At 50.7% G+C, this 21,050-nt stretch overlaps 1 protein-coding gene across 1 annotated transcript in view; it reads right to left on the reverse strand.

Annotated features, from left to right (window-relative positions):
* Positions 1–15,473: 15,473 nt before the first annotated feature.
* The window catches only part of Nsmce2 (NSE2 (MMS21) homolog, SMC5-SMC6 complex SUMO ligase), a 281,922-nt gene continuing 276,345 nt past the window's right edge, over positions 15,474–21,050 (reverse strand). The window contains exon 7 of the mRNA XM_003467355.5: positions 15,474–15,758. Coding sequence (XP_003467403.2) covers positions 15,638–15,758 — 121 coding nt within the window. The 3' untranslated portion in view covers positions 15,474–15,637. The remainder of the gene's footprint in view (positions 15,759–21,050) is intronic.

Consider the following 21,050-nt stretch of genomic DNA (forward strand, 5'->3'; position numbering starts at 1 on the left):
ACCCACAGGCCACAGTGCTGGGGGACATGACCCCGCAGAGGTGGATGCCCCCCAGCAGCAGGCAGAGTGTCCCCCCAGTGCAGGGGACAGTGAGGCAAGCTCCACAGGGGACTCAGGGCCTCATCTCACAGAAGCCCTCAACTGGCTGATCCCACCACCAACGGAAGCCAGGCACCGAGCTTGGCTTCTGGGGTCGCCCAGGTCTGCAGGACGCAGGACTACAGGGGTTGTGGGAGCCACTGCGAGCCTGGGGACCCAGCTCTGCGCAGCCCCCCAGCCCTGCTCTGCCCTATGCTGCATCCCCCCTTCTTCCTCCCTTGGCTGCTCAGCTCTCCTGTGCCCCTGCAGACCCCAAGCCCACGCACGAGTCCTGGGGTTGCACCGAACCCCAGGTGCCACAGTGCTGGCTCCCCCTCCCCTCCAACTCTCCATCCTCTCCCCTTTTGAAGAAGCTCAGTTTCTATCTCTCCTCCATTCTCTCCTTAATCCCCTTCCCCTTTCTTCCTCCCCCTCCCTTTACCTCTTGGCCCCTCCCATTGGAAAAAGATCTCTCTGCTCCCTATTCTCTGTCTTTCATTTTGCTCTGTGTTGATACTTTGGGTTTCTCACAGAAGCGAAACCATGCACTATTTAAGCTCCCGTGTCTGGTTTATTTCATGTAACATTAAGGTCTCAAGATGCATTTGTTTTCCTGCAAATGACTAGAGTTTATTCTTCTCTACAGCAGAGTAGTACTCCATTGTCTAAGTACCACATTTTCTTTCTTTTTTTAAACGTATTTTAAAAGAGAATAAAACCAAACAGAATAAAACCGAGTAATTAAAACAAAACAGTGAAAGTGAGAGAGGACTTCAAAACAGGATAACAGAAAAGCAACATTGCTGCCATCAGGCCTCTTGTTAGCTTCAAAAGTGTCACCCACAGAATCAGACATAGTAAAATCAAACAAAACAGCACAGAAGAAAACCAGTCAAAACACAGCATTGAATAAAACAAAACAATAAGATGGAACAAAACAAAACAGTGAGAACAATACTGGATTTCCAAGACAAGACAGAAGGAAACCCCATAGCTGCTACATTACATATTTTATCCTCATCACTGGCTCTCGGCCTGCAAAGTCAACCAAACAATCAGAGCATGAAGTCGTTTTTGTACTTCAGTTGCTAACAACTTGGCCCGAGTTCCTCTGAACCAGCAGGTTGCATGGGGGCGGGGAGGGTTCTCGTCTTCCAGCCCAGTGCAGGTGGCTCACAGGAAGGGTAAATTGGCTTCCTGTTTGTCTTGTGACTCCTCCCAGGCCCAGCAGACTTCGGCAGGTCAGGCCTGCCACATTTTCTTTATTCACCTATCAGTTGGTGCACAGATAGGCTGCCTCCGAGATCTAGCTGCTGTGAACTGTGATGCTATAAACTCGGATATGCATGCATGTAATACTGTGCCTTCAACACTTTTGGAACGATTCCTAGTGGGGGAAAGAGCTATGTCAAACGGGGTTTCCAGTTTCAGATTTCATCTATTTATGTATTTAAATCAAGTGCATCTTTCAGTTTTGGATGTTTCCACCATATAATAGCAGTGACCCCATGGTCAGCCAAGGAGCGGAGTGAACGCAGACAAGAGGATGGGGTGCTTGGAGGCCGCCTCCTCAGCTTGGGTTCATCTCTCACCAGCTTTCCATTTCCACTGATTCAGGGCTTCTCTGGAAACATGAAAGTAGGTAAGTCTAGAGCTGGCACTTTGTGTACCTGGGCAGCTCATCCGTGTAGTAGCCAGTGGATTCCTCTTCCAGGAAGAAGCCCTGTCCCACACTGCCCCCAGGGAGGAAGGTGGCTTCCTCCTCCACCTGCTGCCTGTGAAAACTTCTCTGGTTGCTTTGCTTTGCTTCTGTGGTGCTGGCAATTGAGCCCAGGCCCTTGCTCGAAGCTACACACTGCTCCCATTCTATTGTTATTTTGAAACCATAGGGTCTCACTAAGTTGTCCAGGTTGGCCTTGAACTTGCATTGCTTCTGCCTGCGACCCCCAGAATGCCAGGTTTAGAGGCGTGCACCATCATGCCTGGCTGGAAGTTTCTGGAGGGAACAGGAAATGCCTCCCACCCTGAGGATGAACTCTGAAAGGCTGAATCTTTGGGGGACTTGGAGGATGTGGCCGAGGCGGGGATGCTGGAGAAGAGGGTGCCTGCTGTCTCAGGCCCTGTGTGCAGCATGGGGTCAGCTCTGCTCTGTGGTAATGAGGGTCCAGTGCCACCCTAGGAATGTTGCATGGAATGGGGGGCCGGGGCAGGGGCAGGAGAGCTGAGCGGCCAGCTGAGGGGAGACAGGAGGCAGCTGACACGCCGAATGGGGTATAGTGCAGGGAGGGGCTGAGTAGCTCCAATTAGGCCCCCCGAAGGCCTTGAGTGGGGAGGCTGTGGAGACAGCAGACTGCAAGGGCTGGGCTGGAAGCTGGCGCTGCACAAGGCCACAGAGGCCTCAGCCCAGGGAGTTCTCAGCTCCAGCCTCCCAGGGGACCAGGGGTCACAGAGCCAGGCCTCCCCACCCCTACCTGCCCCTCCGCCCTTCCTCTGCACTGGCTCCTGCCCCCCGCCAAGGTGTGGTTTCTGCCCCCAGAAGCTCCTGGCATTGGATGCTTGTAACATTCTGAGCCTTCACCCCTTTCCAGGTCCCGCACTCATCCTTGCCGCGACTTTCACTTTGCAGACAGCAAACAGAGCCAGAGCTGTGGGCCAGGAGTGTGGCGGTCTCGGTTGTTTCTGTCGTGCATTTCGGCTCTCAGATGGGAGCGTTTCCCTGCAGCAGATTCACACAGGCATCAGACGAGCTCCCAGCACCTCCACGGTGAGCACCCGAGGTGGGCTGGTATCTGCAGGTCTCCCAGGAGAGTAGCAGTAGAGTGTGCAGCAGAACAGGAGCTCTCAGAGGCAGGCGTGTCCTTTGACACCACACCCATCATGTGCGCAAACACAGTCTTTTTGGTTTGTTTTTTTCAAATCCATTTTATTTCAAAGAGAAAAAAATAAAATTTCAAAACACGTTAATCAGGGGCAACAATGGTACATACATTGCACACTGTTGGCCCCAAATCACACGCCTAGAGCACAAGACATCTGCATTCAATTGGTTGACCAGTACCAGCACGAATCCTTCCTTCAGTGAACTCAAGAGAAACCAGCAGATAACTGTCTTAACTGTTTTTAAGGACATATATACATATATATATATATATATATATATATATATACACACACACATATACATAATATTTCTTTCAGCTTCTCATACTAGTGATACAAAATGATGTTTACACAAGCATGTCTGATTTACTTCGCTAATGAGTATGGTCTCAAGTTGTATCCATTTACCTATAAAAGTATCAAGTTTGTCCTTCTTTATGGCCCAGTAGTATTCCACTGCATAAAAGTACAAGATCTTTTTTATCCATTCCTCAGTTAATGGGCACTTAGGTTCTTTCCAAGATCTGGGTATTGCAAATTGTGCTGCTATCAACATGGGTGCACATATATCGCTATAGTATGATGTTTTTCATTCTTTTGGGAGATACCCAGAAGGGGAATAGCTGGGTTGAATGGGACCTCCAATCCTAGTTTTTTGAGAAATTTCTGCACTGATTTCCACAGTGGGTGCACCAGTCTGCATTCCCACCCACAAAGGAGAAGGGTCCTTTCTCCCCACAGCCCCTCCCACATTTGTTACTGGTTGATTTCTTTCTTTTTTTTTCTTTTTTATCAGTACCGGGGATTGAACTCACGACTGTCTGCTTGCAAGGCAGGTGCTTATGCTGCTGAGCTAAATCCCCAGCCCCTGGTTGATTTCTTGATAACAGCCATTCTCTCTGGGGTGAGGTGGAATCTGTGTTGACAAACACAGTTTTCAACACCTGAATTCCAACAACTGCATGTCCAAATGCACAACAGGAACTGGATGAATTACTGGCATAATCTCCACTGCCAGCCACAGGTCATGTGTGCTAATAAATATATCAGGGAAACTCTTAGCTTAGGGTGCACTGTCTATGCCAGATGGTTCCCAGGGTAAACTCACCTAGTCTTTGATGCCTCCGTGGTACCAGGAGTCCAGGGGCGCTGTTTGTGGACCTGCAGAGCAACCATCACTGTCATGCCATGTTGAGCTTCTTATTGCACTGAGAAAAAGCCCTTGGACAGGATAAAGCCCTGTGGGTCCTTGTGTGCTCATCCTCCGGGGGGATCTGCATCTGGCAGGCCAGGGACTCCTCCAAACCCCTGGGTCAGCCTGGGGCTCCAGGGCACTGCAAACTCGGGACCTCAGCCTGGGCCCTGCGCTTTCCTCCAGCAGTGCCCTGTGGCGGGGAGAAGTCAGATGGTATCACCTGCTGGGGGGTGGCACCTGCCTTGTCCCCTTGCTTCTGCTGAAGTGTGGGAGCTATTCGTTGGACTGGAGAAGAACATGGTGGTACAGAGGTTGTGTCTTTCCTGTCCTAGACCCCACCACTTTTAAAATGTAGAGACTTTAGCACAGTGTGGTAGCACACACCTATAGTCTCAGCACTCGGGAGGCTGAGGCAGGAGATCACCCTGAGTTTGAGGCCAGCCTGGGCTACACAGTGAGTTTAAGACCAGCCTGAATTATATAGCAAGACCCTGTCTCCAAAAACCAAAATGAAACAAAAAACCAGATTTGGAAATTTTACTAAATCCCACCACAGGTCTTTTCATATTTTCTGTTAATTTCCCCCGAGCCTCTGCTTTGGGTTTCGAGGGTTTTTTCCTTTCCTTTCAGCCTGACTGTTGTCTTTGCCTAACATCCGAAAGCGAATGGAGCTCTAAGGTTTCCAGCATCTGCTGCAGGCCGTGGACACTCTGAGAGGAAACATGCACTGCCGGGCTCCCTCTGTCTGCTCACGCCCCAGCGGGAGCTCAGGTGCTTACCTACAATCTCTCAGTTCAGCCCTCTGGGGTGCAGCCTTGCGCCTTAGTTTCCCCGCTGGCCCCTTCTCCATTGCCCAGAGCAAGTCCCCCACCCACAGTCTTCACTGACCACCACGTCCCGATGGTGCTCACCACTCTGGGAGCACAATTTGCCCGGCCGTGGTCGTCTTGGGAGAGACTGGGTTAACTTTAAGGACATGAACACGTATCGTAGGGAAAGGAATTACCCCACATAGCAGTCTTTTGCAGTCACCTTGACTGAACACTGAAGGCAGGCTTCTTCCATCAGGAGAAGAGCTGAGCCGGTCTCCAGCTGAAGGTCACACGGCATCGAGCCTCTGCCCCATGTGCAGGAATGGCAGGAGAGTGGCAGGAGGGCACATCTTCTTTTCTTCTTCCTAATACCAGAGCTGAAGCCAAGCTCTTATCACTGAACAACGTCCCTATCCCTTTATTTTAAAATTCTGAGACAGAGTCTAAGTTGCTAAATTGCCCAGGCTGGGCTCTAACCTGTAACCCTCCTGTCTCAGCCTCCCAGAATGATGCAATTACAGGCATGTCCCACAACAGCCAGCTCAGAGATCACATTTTGAAAGAAGCCAGACAGAGAATGGGGCCCTACAATTCCTTCTGAGAGGAGCACCCCAAACTGACTAGGACCTCTCCTCAATTCCATTTGTAAAGGTCACCACCAGTACCATCACCATGGAAACCTGTTCTCCAACATAGTGGCTTCAAAGGAGCTGTTTCGGTCGCAGCTAGGCCACAGTGGGCACCCTCAGCCCCAGACCCTCACACCCATCCCCACCGTGGACCTTCACATTCCCACGGTATCCCAGGTGGACCGGACACAAGGTGGGCACTCAGGGCCCTGTGCCACCAGCAGTCCAGTGGCCCTCCCAGCAGGCACACAGCTGTGACCGGGGCTCTTCTCCCACAACTCCATGCCCTGTGTCCCACTAGACACAAGACAGTGCCGAGGGGCACAGAGAGCTGGGGGTGACAAGGACGTGACAGTGCCAAGGTGCAGGGGGGCCTCTGGGAGGCCCAGGTCACAGCTGGTAAGGGAGAGAGGCGACTAGAGCTTGGTGAGCCAGTGTGCCCAGCGTCCTGGGACAATGCCAGAGAATGCCCAACATTCCTAAGTCACACTCCTGAATGTCCATCTTTGCAGAGCTGAGGTTGGCAAAAGCATGTCACAGTCCTGCCTTATTGAGGGACCGCCTAACCCAGCCCTCTATCGGGGGGGGTACCTAGTGTACCTTTGGTGGCAGCACCCAAAATCCACCTGGCTGTCAGCGTCCACTCGGGGAATCTGAACCATCTCTCCTGCAGCCTCACCAGCATTAAGCAGCCCCCACACACGCTGGCCAAGGGCGTGGCTGTCCAAAGTGAGCAAACTCACAGCAGAAGCAGCCTTGTGGCTGCCAGGGCTGTCTGCACCCTGCAGAGCTCCCACACTGGCAGGGCGTCCTGTGCTTCAAGGAGACGTGTAAAGGTGAGCTGGCGAGCTCAGGCAGGGCCTGGGTGACTGGCAGGGACGCCTGGCTGCACTCTGTGGCCACAGCCCAGGATGGGGAAGCCCAGAGGCCCTGGAAGTCACGTGCTCTCCAGGGACTTCTGCAGGTCAGTGCCAGCAGGGCCTGGAGGGAGGTTCTCTGAGAGCCCCAGTAGGTGAGGATGGCTTTATCCCCAACCCTGCAAGAGTCCCTCAGGGCCCAGGTGGGAAGAGAAGAGGTGCTCAGGGAAGCCTGTGTAATTGTCATTATGTGATAGGTGGCTGGGTTAGGCTGGACCCTGAGTAAGGCAGGACTGTGATATGCTTTTCAGAAGGCTAAACGTTATCTTTTAAAATGAGTTGATTAAATTGACCCAAGGGAAAAAAAACTGACTCAAAAAATTAAGCAAATTATTATACAGGGAATAAGTGGAAATGACAAATTTCTGATGGGCTCCTTGGGTGAGTGCAGCACTGGAAATGCTGTTTTGTTGAAGACACTGATATTCACACCGAGATACTAACTGAGCCCAGCCCTGGTGAGTGGGAGGCCTCCCTACCCATGTGAGCCCTAGGTGGTGTGGGAAGGAGAGTGAAAGTATGACCCTCGTGTCAGTTTGGTCTGAGAGACTTTCTAGCGGCCCCGAGGGACACATCTGAAAATATGTCTCCCAGACGGGTGCTGGACCCTGGACGACAGTGCTGTCTGAACGGGCAGCGAAGGGTCCATCGCTCAGGGAGCACTCGGTGGAACCGGTCATCAGACTTCTCTCAGAATGCTAGAAAAGAAAGAAAGCGAGCAAGCAAAAGGAGGAAAAGAAACTGTTGCACTCTGTGTTCATCTGTGGTCTCTCCGAAGGTTTTAGTTAGGAGTATAGTGCTCAGCCAGGCGTGGTGGCACATGTCTGTAACCCCAGCACTCTGGGAGGCTCAGGCAAGAGGGTCACAAGTTCAAGCCCAGCCTGGGCACCTTAGTGACTTAGCAAGGCCTTGCCTCAGAATCAAAAAGGGATGGGGCTGTAGCTCAGGACAAAGGCCCCAGTACTGAAAATAAGTAAGTAAATAGGAAGAGCTATTTGGCAGCAGTAGTTACAGCACACGGATCCTCTGTTCTGCTTGGCCTTTATTCACCAGATACTAATGCATGCTCATGTTTTTCTTCTTATGCAGCTGCACCTGCAGCAGAGTCCCCGTTACGATGCAGACCCTTGGGCCCGTGTGCCCAGGTCTGGGCTCTGAGGTGGGGGGCTCAGGCCTTTCATCCTAACAGAGACAGAAGGCCTAAGTCACAAAGCCCAAGCATCCAGGGAAACAGGCGGGGGGCCACCGAACCCCAGGAGCTGAAGGGCAGAAGGACAGTCCACGGCTCTGAAAACCAGCCTTTCTCAAGGCCAGCGTCCAGCCCAGGACAAGCACTGCAGTGGGCCTGGCCACCTCTGTCTGGCCAGATGGGTAGGCAGATGAAGGACCACAGAGGGCAAGGAATTTGAAAGACGAGGTCTTCTGTCTGCCAGGCGTTTGGCAATCCAGGGTGATGCGCTTGGAGGCAGGCGGGGACTTTGACCACTCCTGTGGAGTCCACACCACTACAGTAACTCAAGCCCCTGAGCCCCTTGTTCCCAGCCTGCTCCTGCCTCCAGTGAGCAGTGACAGGCAGTGAGGAGAGCCGCCTTGTCTTGGTGACAGAGGGCCAGGTGTCAGCAGCAAGAACTGGTGTCTTGGGCCGGAGTTGAGGAAGCACTCACATATCCAGCGTTATAAGACCTCGCCTGTTAGGGTCTGGGACTAGAACCCTGATCCCCCAAATGGGGGCACTGTGAAGGCTCTAAGGAATGAGACAAGCAGCATGGTCTCTAGGGTTGCAGGAGGAGTGAGATCCTCGGCAGGGCTCGTAACTCTGTTAACCGGCAGCTGACTGACCCTGGGCAGCCCATATTTAATCAGAACAAGCAAGGAGTTGAGTGGAAAATGCAGGAAACCTGAGCAGGATCTTGGGAGGGTTCAAGGACCCCTCAGGGCAACGGGAAAACGACCCAGAAAGTCTCCAGGTGGCCTCAGCTGCGGCCTATCTTGCCGGCTGAGGTGTCTCCTCGTTCTCAGTTCACCCTGCCTGAGCCACGCAACAGCCCTGTGCGTGTACTCAGCCTCAATGATTCCAACACCCACCCTCGCTGTTTATCAACAGAACCAAGAAAGAGGCCGGGCTGCAATCTTGGGAGGGGACTCAGAGTGACAAACTGGGCTGCTGCTGGGACACTGCTCACTGTCTTTGTCCCCAGTGCGGGGACTTCCCCAGAGCTGCAGGCAGAGGTCACCTGCAAGGAAGAGAGGAGAGCAGAGGGGAGGGAAGGTGCCCCCACTCCCTCTGCCCAGGTCAGGGCTTCTCCGGAACCTCCCACACAACCCTGCAGTCCAGCCTGGGCCTCGACTGCCCTCCCCACGTAGCCTCAACCCGACATAGGGCTGCTCTGGGAAGTCTGGTTCCTGCTCCAGCCCTGTCATTCGTTGGTTAGCTCTTGAACCTGGAGCATAATGTGGTCTTCTCTGGGCCTCAGTTTCTCCCTCTGGACTCTGGCAGATGGGAGAAGTGATGCGTTAATGTACCAGAAGGCGTTGGTTATGTGTGCATGTTCTGATAGATATCCTCTTCTGTTGATCCGGGAGAAATTCCATCTACATAATTTGTTTTTCTTCTTGTTTAATCTTTCAAGGATACGCAGAATACTTTTTTGTGCACTTTTTATTTAACAGTCAACAAGCTGTAAGGTGCCAGGTTCCAGGGAGGGTGCTGGGGAGACGTGGATTACAGCAGAGCTGACCAAAGAACATTCTGGAATAAGGGGAGAGGCCCAGGAATGACAGAGGCCCATATGAGCCCAAGACTCCTTGCAGAGGGCAGAGGCACACACAGGTTGCCAGGGCTCTGGGTGGCCAGGGGCCCTGCACAGCTTTCGGTCCAGTGACATACTGGGCGCCTGGGGAGCCATGCTTTCATTATTATTTGTGTCATACAGGGCAGTGAACCTGGGGCCTGACGCTGCACAATATCTCCAGACCATTTTTTATTTAAAAAAACTTTTTAAGGGCTGGGGATTTAGCTCAGTGGCATAATCACCTGCCCATCAAGTGCAAGGTTGCGAGTTTGATCCCCAGTCTGCCCCTCCCCTCACCCCGTTTTTTTAAATTTTCAGACAGGGTCTTGCTAAGGCTAGGCCCAAACTTGCAACCCTCTTGCCTCAGCTTCCTGAGTGCTGGGATTGCACCAGGCCCGGCCTTGATGCTTCCATTTTTAAATGGCTGGATATATCAAAGAGTAATGTTGAGCACATGACAGTGAAAATCAAAATCCAGCGTCTCCATATAAACCAAGCTTTATCAGAAAGCAGCCCGTCATCACTTGTTACGTGTGATGATGGCAGAGCGGCTGTCTGCCCTTCACCCGGAAGACCAGGGTTCTGCCGGGGATGCAATCCATCTACGCACTGCTCGGGGATCCTGTGGCCTTCAGTGAGGTCTCCGCTCTGTGCCTGCTGACCCTGCCCGTGCAAAACGTAACTCAGCCGGAGCCCCTCGAGGGCTTGATCTTCCACAGCTGCACCATGCAGCTCGATGCCCTCACGGTGCCGTGGTGCAGCCTCTGCCCAAGCGGGTCCAGGGCCCCCAGGGCCTGCTGTCCAGTGTTCAGGAGCCAGTTTTCCATGCATCACATCTGGGTTATTGTTACAGGCAGGAGAGCAAGACCCCTTCCTGGTAGTTCATAACTGCTGGAAACAATGGGATACTATATATTTTTTTAAATTAGTATATGTTAGTAATATAGAACAGTAAGCCAAGTGTGGTGGTGCACACCTGTAATACCAAGACTTGGGGTAGATCCTTCTGCTGAGGCAGAAGGATCACGTGAACTTTAGGCCAATCTGGGCTACATAGTGAGTGTAAAGCTACCCTGAACTGCATAGCAAGACCCTGTCTCAAAAAAGGAAAAAAAAAGTGAGGTTTATCTTGGGAAATGGGTACATGCATATGACATCCCTGGGTCAGTTTCCATTTATGATCCCCTGGTCTGCTACCCTGTCTCCAAAAACTTATCTTCTAGTTTTCTGTCATCTCATAAAAGAAAAAAGTCAGTGCAAATTTATCTTCAAGCAACCGTAACGCAGTGAGAAAATAGGACTTTTGTAGGTGCTAAAGTCACAGAGACGGAGTCGCTGGCTGCCTGCCGTGGGCTGGCACACACTTGGAAAGCACTCAGTTTCAGTCGCCGGTCACTGACCCTGCAGCCTTCCTTCCATGTGAGCCGAACCTCTGAACTTCATCCACGGTTCTTCTGGACAACAGTAATTGTTATCAGTAGAAAAGGTCCTTTCGTGGCACTTCTTGGCAGCTGCCTTGGGTCTTCTCATCATAATCCTGCATTTTATACATGACGAGCCTCAGCTCTTTCCTAGATCTCAGTGCCTTCCCCAGCCTTGTGTTCTGGGCTTCTCTGGATGACTTGGGGTCGCAGGCGCTCTATGAACGGTGGTGGCCGTGTGTCTCAGCAGAGGGTCCAGCTCAGGCCTCCGAAGCCACACCTTTGGCTGCACTCCTTGTGACACAAATGACTTCTTTCCTAACTTTTGTTTTTTGTTCATAAAAACCAAAGCCGTTTGTGCTCTGCTGCTTGCCCTCACTGGATGCCTATCACGCTGTCTTCAAGGACTCAGCTGTCATCTTTCCAGTGGCAGCAAGGACAGAGAGATAGCCTGGCTGGGGTTTTCCATATCCATATTTTAAAAATGAAAGTCAGTAATCAGAGCTGCTGGTCACTGTTAGCTGTAGGTGTACATAAAATGCATAGCCCGTTGTGTTTCAGAATCGAAGGTAAGATTTTTTATCCCGCATCAGTCACTGCCATCTTTTTAGCTCTTCCTATTTTCCTCAGTAATTGCTTTTTTAAAACCTGGATTTCCTGAGGCTTAAACGGAATCCTTATTTCATGCAAACCTCCAAGGTAAAGACTGTAAAATGTCTTTGAAGATTGCTAGGGGTGTGGCGAGGAGCTGGATTTGGGCTTCACCCGGCCGGGAATGTTCTCCCTGTCGTGGTGACACTCCGTGCATCACCACTGTGAAACTCACCTGGGCTGCACCATGGAGACGATGACTTTAGTTCATTAATAGCTGTGTAAACCGGGCCTGCAGATGGCTACAGGCACCACCCTCATCACTCAGCAGCCTGAGCTCGGGCATCCACACTGCTGCCAGTTGGGCCAGGCCCTGCTCGTCCTTCTGTCCCCGGGGATGTCTTTCCTGGAGGGCCCGTAGAAGTGGGCTTGTACCTGATGTGATCTTTGTGACTGGCTTCTTTCACTAGCTCTGCAGCCCCCTGCGTAGCTAGGCAGCAGTGTAGGCAGTGTCCTGACACACGTACATGCAGGGTGTTTTTAGAAAGTTCCCCATTCCTTTTTATTGCCAAGAAGCATTCCGCTGTATGGATTCACATTGTTTACCCATCTATCAGTTGGACATCTGAATCGTTTCCTTTTATTTTGCTATTATGAGTCACTCTGCTACAGTCTATCAAGGTGAGGGGTAGATACCTTCCAGTGCAATTGCTATGTGTAATTTTTTTTTAATGCCATGCTATTTTCAAAGTGGGGATATCAATTTGTATTCCCCCAGCAGAGGGGCCCTGTTCCTGTTTTCTTGCTTCCTTGCAGAAGAGCAATCTCCATCACATCTGATACAAGCTGGTAGACAGATTTTCCAGAACTGCAGTTTCTGCACAGCTGGAGAATCCACCTTAATTTCATCTCCCCTTCTAAAGGTTTCACACAAGTTTTTAAAACTTGTTTCTATCTTGTTACCCGATTTACTAAAACATAGATTTCTGCTTGCTCAATTGTTTGTGCCTGTGTCTCCTGCACACTGCACACACATAACCTTCTACCGAATTTAACTTTTCTCTTTTCTTCTTGATGCTGAGAATGCAACCCAGAGTGCATGCCAGGCAAACCCTCTACCACTGAGCTGCACCCTGGCCTGCAATTTACTTTTTTAACATCAAGCCCTGCAGAGGGGGAATTTTCATATCACAAGACCAGCATTAAACATGGCAGAAAGTAGGCGGCCTACACGTATTTCTGGGGCAGTTGCAGTCAGTGGACTTGTGCGGTACAGCTGCATACTCATTTCCATGACAGCCTACTTTCTTAAAAAGGCTACATACTTCTCACAGGACCTATTCATTGAAAATATCACACAAGATCTTAGAGCTTTAAGAGGACCTGTAGGGACTGGGTGTGGTAACCTACACCTGCAATCCCAGCACTTGGGAGGCTGAGGCAGAGGCCAGCCTGCAAGACATAGTAAGGCCCTGTCTCAGAAAACAAACAACAAAAAGGAACCTTAGGGATGTGTCCACATTTTTTACTTTACATGGGAAACCTGCAGCCTACAGCAGAGATGCGAGCTGCTCAGGGTCACCGCATGTGCTGTCAGGAGTCCGAGGTGGTGGGCAGTGCGCTGTGGGCAGCGGAGTGGTGGAGAGACAGGACGGCCGGGCTGGCCCAGGGAGGCTGCCTGCCAGCCCTGCACTCCATCACAGAAAGAAGGGCTGAGATGTGGTGTGAAGTGACTCAGCGGTACTCCTGCACGCTATATGGGAGGGCAAGACCTGGGCTGGCGACCAGGAGGAAGGTGGAGGAAGGAGACAGTGTGGCGGGCCACAGCCTGGCACCCGGGGAAGGTGGTCTCTGCATTGGCAGAGAAGGCGCAGGGAGGGAAGTGCTGGCTGGCTGACCCCGTTCTTGCCCTTGAAGGCCCTGTGGCAGGCCTAGTGGTCACAGCTGTCATACCCTTGCTGCCTATGCCAGTGCAGGCTGGACTACATATAAACTTGTGGCCTTTGGGATGGACCTTGATGACGAAGAGCCTCAGCTTCCTTATCTGTAAAATGGGGTAATGACTACTTCCCAGGGTTGCAGCAAGGACTCGAGTAGGTCATTAGAGTATTTTGGCTAGCAATCAATTCAGGAGCCCATGTCCCCTCTGTCCTTGTCAAGGAGCCAGCCAGCAGCAGCACTGACTGAGGGGCTGTCCGTAGCTGGAACTCCAGGTCTGAAGTTCCGTATAAGCTGAGAGAAACTGGCTCCTTTTGGAGTTTGTGATGCTGTCTTAGGCTTACCAGGCTGGACGCTTCCTGAAAGAACTGGTGTTTTAAAACCCCCACGCCTACACAGCTGTCCAAATGTCTCGTCTAAAACGTTTACTTTCCAAATGCCACTCTGGGGACTTGTGGTCATCACAGGTAGGACTGGGGTACCCTCCAAAAAGAGGAGGTGCTGCTACCTCCTCTGTGGTTAGAACATCCCCCTTTTAGGCTGACTTATGGGTGTTTTTTTTTTTTTTAATGATTTTATTTGAAGAAAAGGTTCCAGTATTTTTGAAAACCTCTACCAGAAACTTAGTAAATAGACCAGACTGATAAAGACAATCAAATCATAAATCTTTAAAGAGAAAAATAAACTTTACATAAAACTTCAAATTTTTTAATAGGCTAGACATATTTTTAAAAGACAATTTCTGAAGAAATCTGTATGGGTCCCTACAGCAGTATTCTGGACTCCTTCAGAAAGAATCGGGGCAAGCATTTCGTGTCCCTATCTGTTTAGGAAACAGAGTATTTCACAAAAGAACCACATTCCATGGAAAGTATGTTTGTTTTGGCTTAAACATAATCATTTCCTCAGGAAAGTCTGATTCAGATAAAGCATATTAGGAAATTCAAAATGGCCTGGTTGTAGGGAACTGAATGTTGCATTACTTTCTGGATTCCACGAAAATATTTTCAAAATTAATTGTACCATGTTGGTTCCTGCCTTTAGACTCAAACCTGTGCCACTATTCCACTGTCTTTACTGCCTAGTGAATACCACAGCCAGTTATTTCCCACGTTTTCATTACTTACTTTTGTATGTATACTCATGCGCGCGTGCGTGCACACACACACAGACAAGCTTGTTTACTTACAAAAGCTTTGGTCCCTGGATCTATTTTCAGATCTGAGATAAATCAATAGTGAGAGGACAGCATGGATTAGGAGTGGGGATCCTGGGGGCAGCGGTGGTGGTGCCATGAGTTTGAGGCAACCTGGACTACATAGTATAATGGTATCTTCAAACCAACAATGGGGACCCTGGGCCCCGGCCTCCAACGGCCTGTCCCAGCTAAGTCACGAGCCCCATGACTTTCCACAGGTCACTTCCTTTCTCTGTGCTTCATCTCCCCCATCTGTAAACTGGGCACGGAGTGCTGTCTCCTGGGCCGTGAGGACTAGGAGTTAACGGATCTGTAAGGCGCCTGAACTATCACCTGGTACACGCCAAGAGCAGTGCTCAGTTAGCCTCCACCCCCAGCTCCTCCGCTTTCATGTGCAGCCTGGACGCTGCATTCGGTTGAATAGTCCAGTTGACACCAAGCTGTTATGGTCACTCAATCAGAGTGTAATTGGAGCTCAATTTACTCAGATCCTGCTGGCCCTGGTCCACATAGCCTTGGGGCCCACAGGGCTTGGGGCAGCACCGCCTCAATACCTCCGTGGTGATGTTCCTGGGAAGATCCAGGGCCCTGCGCAGGCTGTCACTTGCAGAGTGTGTCTGGAAGGCCCAGTGCAGCCAGGCCGTGGCTGCCCCAAGACACCACAGGTCCCAAGAGTGCGGCCAAGTTTCCTGCTATAGCACCGCTTATCACTGCCAAGGTGGGCCCAGTGCCGGGCACTCTGTGCCACTCGGAAAGATGCGACAGACAAAACACATGTTCAAAGCTGTCACTGACACAACAGAAGAACCCAAACTGGTTTTGCTCTGAAACTGAATATTCATAACTGACTACTGATAGAAAATGCTTTTCAGCAGGGGTGTTTCTCTTCTCTCTCAGCCGGACTAGCCCTCGAAAGATATTCTCCAGTTGAAACAACTATAAAAAGCACCCTGAAATATAAAACATATAAAAACCCACACCTTTAGAACAATTTACATAACAGGTGATGCACAGGCAGGACATGCTGCAGATATTCAAAATTTTATTTAAAACAATAAAGCACTCAAAAATAAGGAATATAATATGCTTGCATTGTTACCATGTAGCTTAAAACCATCGGACGCCCCGGGTGTGCAGGACCGGTGTCTGCATGGGGAGGTAGGCTGCTGGCTGCCCGGGCCTCACCCTACTCAGAGTGTCGGTGCTGTTTCCTCTTGTTGTGGCTCTCGATGGCCCTTCTCAGGGCCTCATCCTGGATGAGGTCGGACATCCTCATGTCCGTGTGGCTGCAGCCAATTTTAGGGCAGCTGTGAGGGAGAAAGAAAACCAAGTCGGGTCACTTAAGTGCTCAAAGCATTAACTTCCATGGCACTGAAGTACTGAAGGAGACGTTTCATCTACACACACACACACACACACACACACACACACACCCCTATCAGACTGGCTTGAACTCATCGCCTGCCCAGGGCGCAGGAGCACTCCTGAAGTCATCTGATTTCTTCTCAACATGCATGGAATCCGTGAGAGCCGACTACCCAGAGCACAGGGGCAAAGTGACCCAGCTCTGAGTTCTCCTACCTGGGACTCTTCAGTCCCCAGTTTAACTTAGAAGGAGCATTCCTGGTTCTTGGGGCAACAGCAACACTTCTCCCCGATGCTCACTCTCTCTGGCACCTGTCACCGCTCGTGACTCTCAGCTGCTCCCAGACCAGCGTTTCTTCTATGGAGCATTTGTTCCCAGTGCCAGGCGCCAACCCAGGACCCTTCCACTGAGCTAATCTTCTGCTATTTCTATTTATTTTTGAGACAGGGTCTCACTAAATTGTCTAGCTGGGTTCTGATCTGCAATCCTCCTGCCTCCACCTCCCAGGGTACAGGGACTATAGATGTGTGCGTGGCATTTGTAAAGAGCTTTAAACTTCCTGACTTACCTGTATTTTGCATATATCCAGCATGCACATGCACTCATTCACGCATTCCTTTGAACTGTCTATGTGATTGGCCTCATGCTAGGTTCTAACCGTACAATGGTGAAGCACAATCTACAATCCCTGCACACACACAGCCCGGTCCCCCACTGAAATCTCTCCAAAAAAGCACAAGTCCAACCAAACACAAGTAAACAGGGAAAGATACAGCTGGACCTAGTGGTGCCCACCCACCCTGTTATCCTGCACTTAGGAGGGAAGAGGAGCACGAGTTCGGTGGCAGCCTGGGACATACAGGGAGACCTTGGCGTAACAAAACACAAGGCAGCACAACACGGAGGAGAGAGACAAGCCAGAAGGGAAGAAGCTGAGCGGGGGAGCTCTAAATTGTCCAGTGAAGGAAACCCAGGGGGAAATATGAGAGTTTCTCTTGGCCCTGCTCTCTAGATCAAGGTGTCTTATCAGAGAGTGCCTTCAGTGTGTCGTAACATGCTTGGTAACAATATTTCTTTTTTTTTTGTCTTTTTCGTTTTTTTATCGGTACCAGGGATTGAACTCACGACTGCCTGCTTGCAAGGCAGGCGCTTATGCCGCTGAGCTAAATCCCCAGCCCCCAATATTTCATTTTTAAACACTGAAATGGGCTCTGTCCAGCCAGACACACTGTAGACCCCAAGTTACAAAGGCGGGTGTAGAAGACAAGAACAGGCTGATAGGGCCCAGGTATGTGTCACCATGATGGTTTGACTTTGTGACAGAACAAGGCAAAAATCTGTAATTTTTCCTCTCTGTCCCTCTGTACTTGGAAGTCTCAAACTGAATTATTTCTCTAAGTAGGCAAGTAAACAGCTGAGATTACAGAGAGGACAGGAACACTTTCGAGACATTAGCAGTTTCTATCACTTCAGCGTTCAGGATGTGAACGTGGGGAGATGACCCTCCCTCAACCACCAACCCCACAGCACCCACTTCTGATGGCCAGGCCTCCAGGCCTCCGGCTCTCCCAGCCCAGAGAGCAAAGTCTAATCCAGTGAATGGCTGGTGGCAGGAAGTTGGGGGGGGGGAGGACACACACACACACACACACACACACACACACACACACACACACACGACAAGGCGGGGGGACTTCCTGGTGACATCAGTGGCTCAGTCAGTAAATGAGAGCATCCTGAGAGCGTCTGACCGAATGAACCACACCATGCCCAGGCAGTGGGAGCACCAACACCAGAGGGGTGGGCACGGCACAGACCTGGGCTCAAAGGCCCTGGCTGGGATGCTGGATGAGCATGCAGACAGAGCTGCAGAGTGTTAGAAGTGGGCTGACGACAGTACCCACCAGTCCCTGACTCGGCCTACGGTTCCTGCCCTCTGCCCAAGTGGCTGGCACAGGGCAATAAGGGTGTCATGCCCAGCATACATGAGGGCTCGGTCTGGCTTCTGGGGGAGAACGGGGGCAGGAGCCAGGACAGAACTTGGCTTCTCACCACAGACTGCAGAAACCAGTTCAAGTCTCTGAAGTGGGAAGGTTGAGAAAGGCCCTGATGCCACGGCCTGACCAGGACAGTCGTGTCCTGAAAGAAGGACACTACACAAACATTCAGCCTCAATCCCCATGACATTCTGGGGAGAAGCTGAGGGTGGCCATGGTCAATGTCCAGGGCAGGACACAGACCCACAGGCTCGCAGGTGAGGCTGGGCCTGGGTCACGGAAAGGGCAGAGTAGGCCTGGGGGGGACCTGGGCTAGTGTGGGAGACAACTCCAGTCTCTTCCTTTGAATCCAAAACAATTACTGTGACTTTGAATATTTGGAGACTCATTTCCTTATACTGATATGTAAAAAGGTGGCTAGGGTATTTTCTTCTCTTCAGCTAACTGTGAGCATAGCAAACAAGGCTAGCCCAGGTGCTAATGTGTAGCCATCACAGATGTGAGAGACAACTCCAGTGACTCCCCTTGGATCTAAACAATTGCTGTGACTTTGATTACTTGGGGACTCATTTCCTTACACTGATATGTGAAACACTGGCTAGGATATTTCCTTCTCTCTTCAGTTGGCTCTGAGCGTTGCAAATAAGGCTAGCTGAGGTGTTAGTGTGCAAAGTCTAGCCATGGGAAAGTCTTGTTTCCTGGCATGGTGCTCTCCACATTACAGGATTGAGCTGGCAAGATGCAGAGCAATTTGCTCTGGGAATGTCAACTGGGTAGGAGCCTCAAGATAAGAGGCTATGACTCCCCAGGGCACAAGAGTTTGCATATCTAAAACCCAAGCAGTAGCCCCCCAAAACAATTCTACTGCTACCTTAATCAGGTTATGTAAATTGATCCTTCTGCATGTCTTTATCTCTGCAAATTATAGAGATGCCATCCTTGTACCTCGCCAGCTAGCTCAAGTTACTCAGAACTCCCCCCACCCCCACATCCTATCACTCATCCCTGAGCAACCCTCCCTTTCTTCACAAGATAATAAATGCTGGGAGAGGTCTAGGATCTAGGTCTTTGTCTACATGTCCTCATGGGAAATGGACTTGGGTCCCTTTTGCTGCCCTTAACTTGGAATATGTCTTGGTATCTTTACTCTCACCGTGGGTTGCATTGGTGGTGATAGATTGGAATTGACTGGCTGGGACTCCAATAACATCTCAATAGGATTAGAAATATAACTGTTTGGATTGTGAGGAAGACTAGAAAGAAGATTACAATACTTGGGTGACTGAACTCGATATTTGGGTTTCCAATAGGTTGGCACTGAGCATCTGCAGCATTCGGGAGCCACAACCACAGGTCCCACAGGGCTGTGGGAGCCCGAGCCTCCACATCCACTCGAGGGCCAGGTCTGCGTCCTCAGGGTCTCAGATCTGGAGCTCAAGAGTTCCAAATTCAATTCACAGGCACTAGGAAGTCATTCTGAAGAGATCTCAGGAAATACGAGTGGGATGGATTCTGTAACTCAACACAGAAGGCGACTCCATCCCATACCTTGTGTCTAAAATACTGTGTCACCTGGCAGTGAGGTAAGCAGCACAACTTCAAATGTCAGCCTTAAAGACCCAAAGGCTGTTGGTTTTGTGTTCTGAGCGCCAAAGGACTTCTTCCCAAGCCCTGGACACCCGCCCTGCCCAGAATGCTGCTGGTGCAGGCCAGAGTGAGATTCTAGCCACTCCAGATCCATGGAATCTGGAGACGACACTGTTCCCACTTCACACACAAAGCAGCTGCAGGTAAGGGGCTCCGGTGACTTGTTTGGAAATGAATTCTGCTGTGAAAGCACACAGTTCTATCCTGCACAGTTCTATGCTTTACATGCTTTGAGATATGACTGTTTGTTAAACATAGTTCCTGTTCTACAGAAAAGCAAAATGAATGACTGTGGTAAAGCTGGAAATATCTTACTCATAAGAAAGTCAAAAGGCAGCTTTATTTGCAAGATAATAAACAGTCTTATGATTAAGATCTGTATTTTAAGGCCAGGCACAGTTGCACACACCTGTAACCCCAGCATTCTCGCAGGCTGAGGCAGGAGGATCAAATGACAGCCCAGCCTGGAAAACCTGTCTCAAAATAAAATATAAAAAAATGGCTGAGATATGACTAAATGTGAAGGCCCTAGATTAAGCTGTTAGCACTGAAGAAGAAGAAAGAAAAAGAAAAAAAGGGGGAAAAGAGAGTTTTAGGAAATTAAATTATCCCAACAACTTTTCATCAGGGTGAAACTCGACAATAGCAATGGGCCTAGAGCCAGCAGCATGGGACTGCGGCCAGCAGAGAAGTTCAGGTAGCACTGTGACACACTGTGCGGAGACGGTGCTCACAGAGGGCCGTCTGAGCGAGCTAGAAGGAAGTGATGTCTCCACCTGGCTGTGTCACAGACGACCTTGCCCACCGGGAGTCTGTCTACCTCACCGCTCCCACACGATCAGGGGAAGTGACACGGGTTACCCATGAGTCAGAAGCTTCTGCGGCGGGCGGCCGGAAGCAGCCTCCATTCTAGTCTGCTTCAGTGCGCCCCGCCCAGCAGACCTGCCTGTGCCTTGCTCTGGCTCCCAGGGCACCGGATGCTCTACTGTGCCTCCTCTCTCCTGGGAGAGGTTTGGGCTGCTTGAGGTCTTCCTCTGGCTGCTGCTAATGCTGATTAGCATGTGCTGCTTTGGGGCTGGCCTGGGCTCTGCCAGGTGCTGCGGGCATCACAGTGAGTGGTGTGGACGTGGCCCTCCAGTTCTGCTGGCTCCCCACACCACAGCCTGCCTTGCCCCTGCAGACAGGTGTGTGAGCATGATGCCTGCCTTAGTTATTCTTCTCTCTTTCCTGAGACAAAATACCCGATATCCCCGGTTAAAGGAGGAAAGGTTGACTAGCTCACAGTTTGTAGAGGTTTCCGTTCATTATCAGCTGGCTCCGAGACAGACTGGCATGGCAGAGGGCATCACAGAGGAGAAACAGCTCATGGGGGACTGGGGATTTAGCTCAGCAGCATAAGTGCCTGCCTTGCAAGTGCGTGGTTGTGAGTTCAATCCCCGGTACCAATAAAAAAAAAAAAAAAAAGAAATAGCTCATGATGGGCAGGAGGCAGCAAGGCAACACAGCTCCTTCTACCCTTCTACCTTATCCAGGCTACTCAGGGTACACAGCACCCACATTCTTAATCCCAGTGCCCTTGATCCTAGCAT

The sequence above is a fragment of the Cavia porcellus genome, unplaced genomic scaffold (genome assembly GCF_034190915.1).
Source record: "Cavia porcellus strain 051 isolate PalLab524CR breed Dunkin Hartley unplaced genomic scaffold, mCavPor4.1 scaffold_19, whole genome shotgun sequence".
Classification (NCBI taxonomy): domain Eukaryota; kingdom Metazoa; phylum Chordata; class Mammalia; order Rodentia; family Caviidae; genus Cavia; species Cavia porcellus.